At 55.7% G+C, this 366-nt stretch overlaps 1 protein-coding gene across 1 annotated transcript in view; it reads right to left on the minus strand.

Annotated features, from left to right (window-relative positions):
• LOC104279486 (dapper homolog 1-like) overlaps positions 1–366 on the minus strand; it is a gene marked incomplete at its 5' end in the record, with an annotated part of 6,212 nt that overhangs the window by 741 nt on the left and 5,105 nt on the right. Inside the window, 1 exon segment of the mRNA XM_009876779.1 lies at positions 3–362. Within this exon segment, the coding sequence (XP_009875081.1) occupies positions 3–362 (360 nt within the window).

A 366-nucleotide genomic window follows, 5' to 3' on the forward strand; every position in this document is an offset into this window, starting at 1 on the left:
GACACCTGCCGGTCCCGGGACACCCGACTTTGGCTGAAAGCCACTGGCTCTCTTCCCCCGTGACGAGGGTTTTTTCAGTTTCTTATTTGTATCCAACTCCTCAGGAAAGCGGCACTTCTTGCCAACTGGCTTGGTTTTCTCCCGCAAGGTCTGAGAACCGTTTTCCAGCCCATTGGCGAGGTGGGATCTGTGTTTCAGCGCAGAGCTTTTCAAAATCTTGACGTTGCGGGTGCCTTTGTGGAGCTTCACACTTTGCTGCTGGGCCGGGATGTACTGGGCATTCACCAACAACCCATCATCCAGGCTCTGGGAGGAAGAGCCCTCACTTTTGAAATCCAGCGCGGGCCTCTCCTCGACGGCAGGCGA

Source organism: Apaloderma vittatum, unplaced genomic scaffold (assembly GCF_000703405.1).
Source record: "Apaloderma vittatum isolate BGI_N311 unplaced genomic scaffold, ASM70340v1 scaffold13209, whole genome shotgun sequence".
Lineage (NCBI taxonomy): Eukaryota > Metazoa > Chordata > Aves > Trogoniformes > Trogonidae > Apaloderma > Apaloderma vittatum.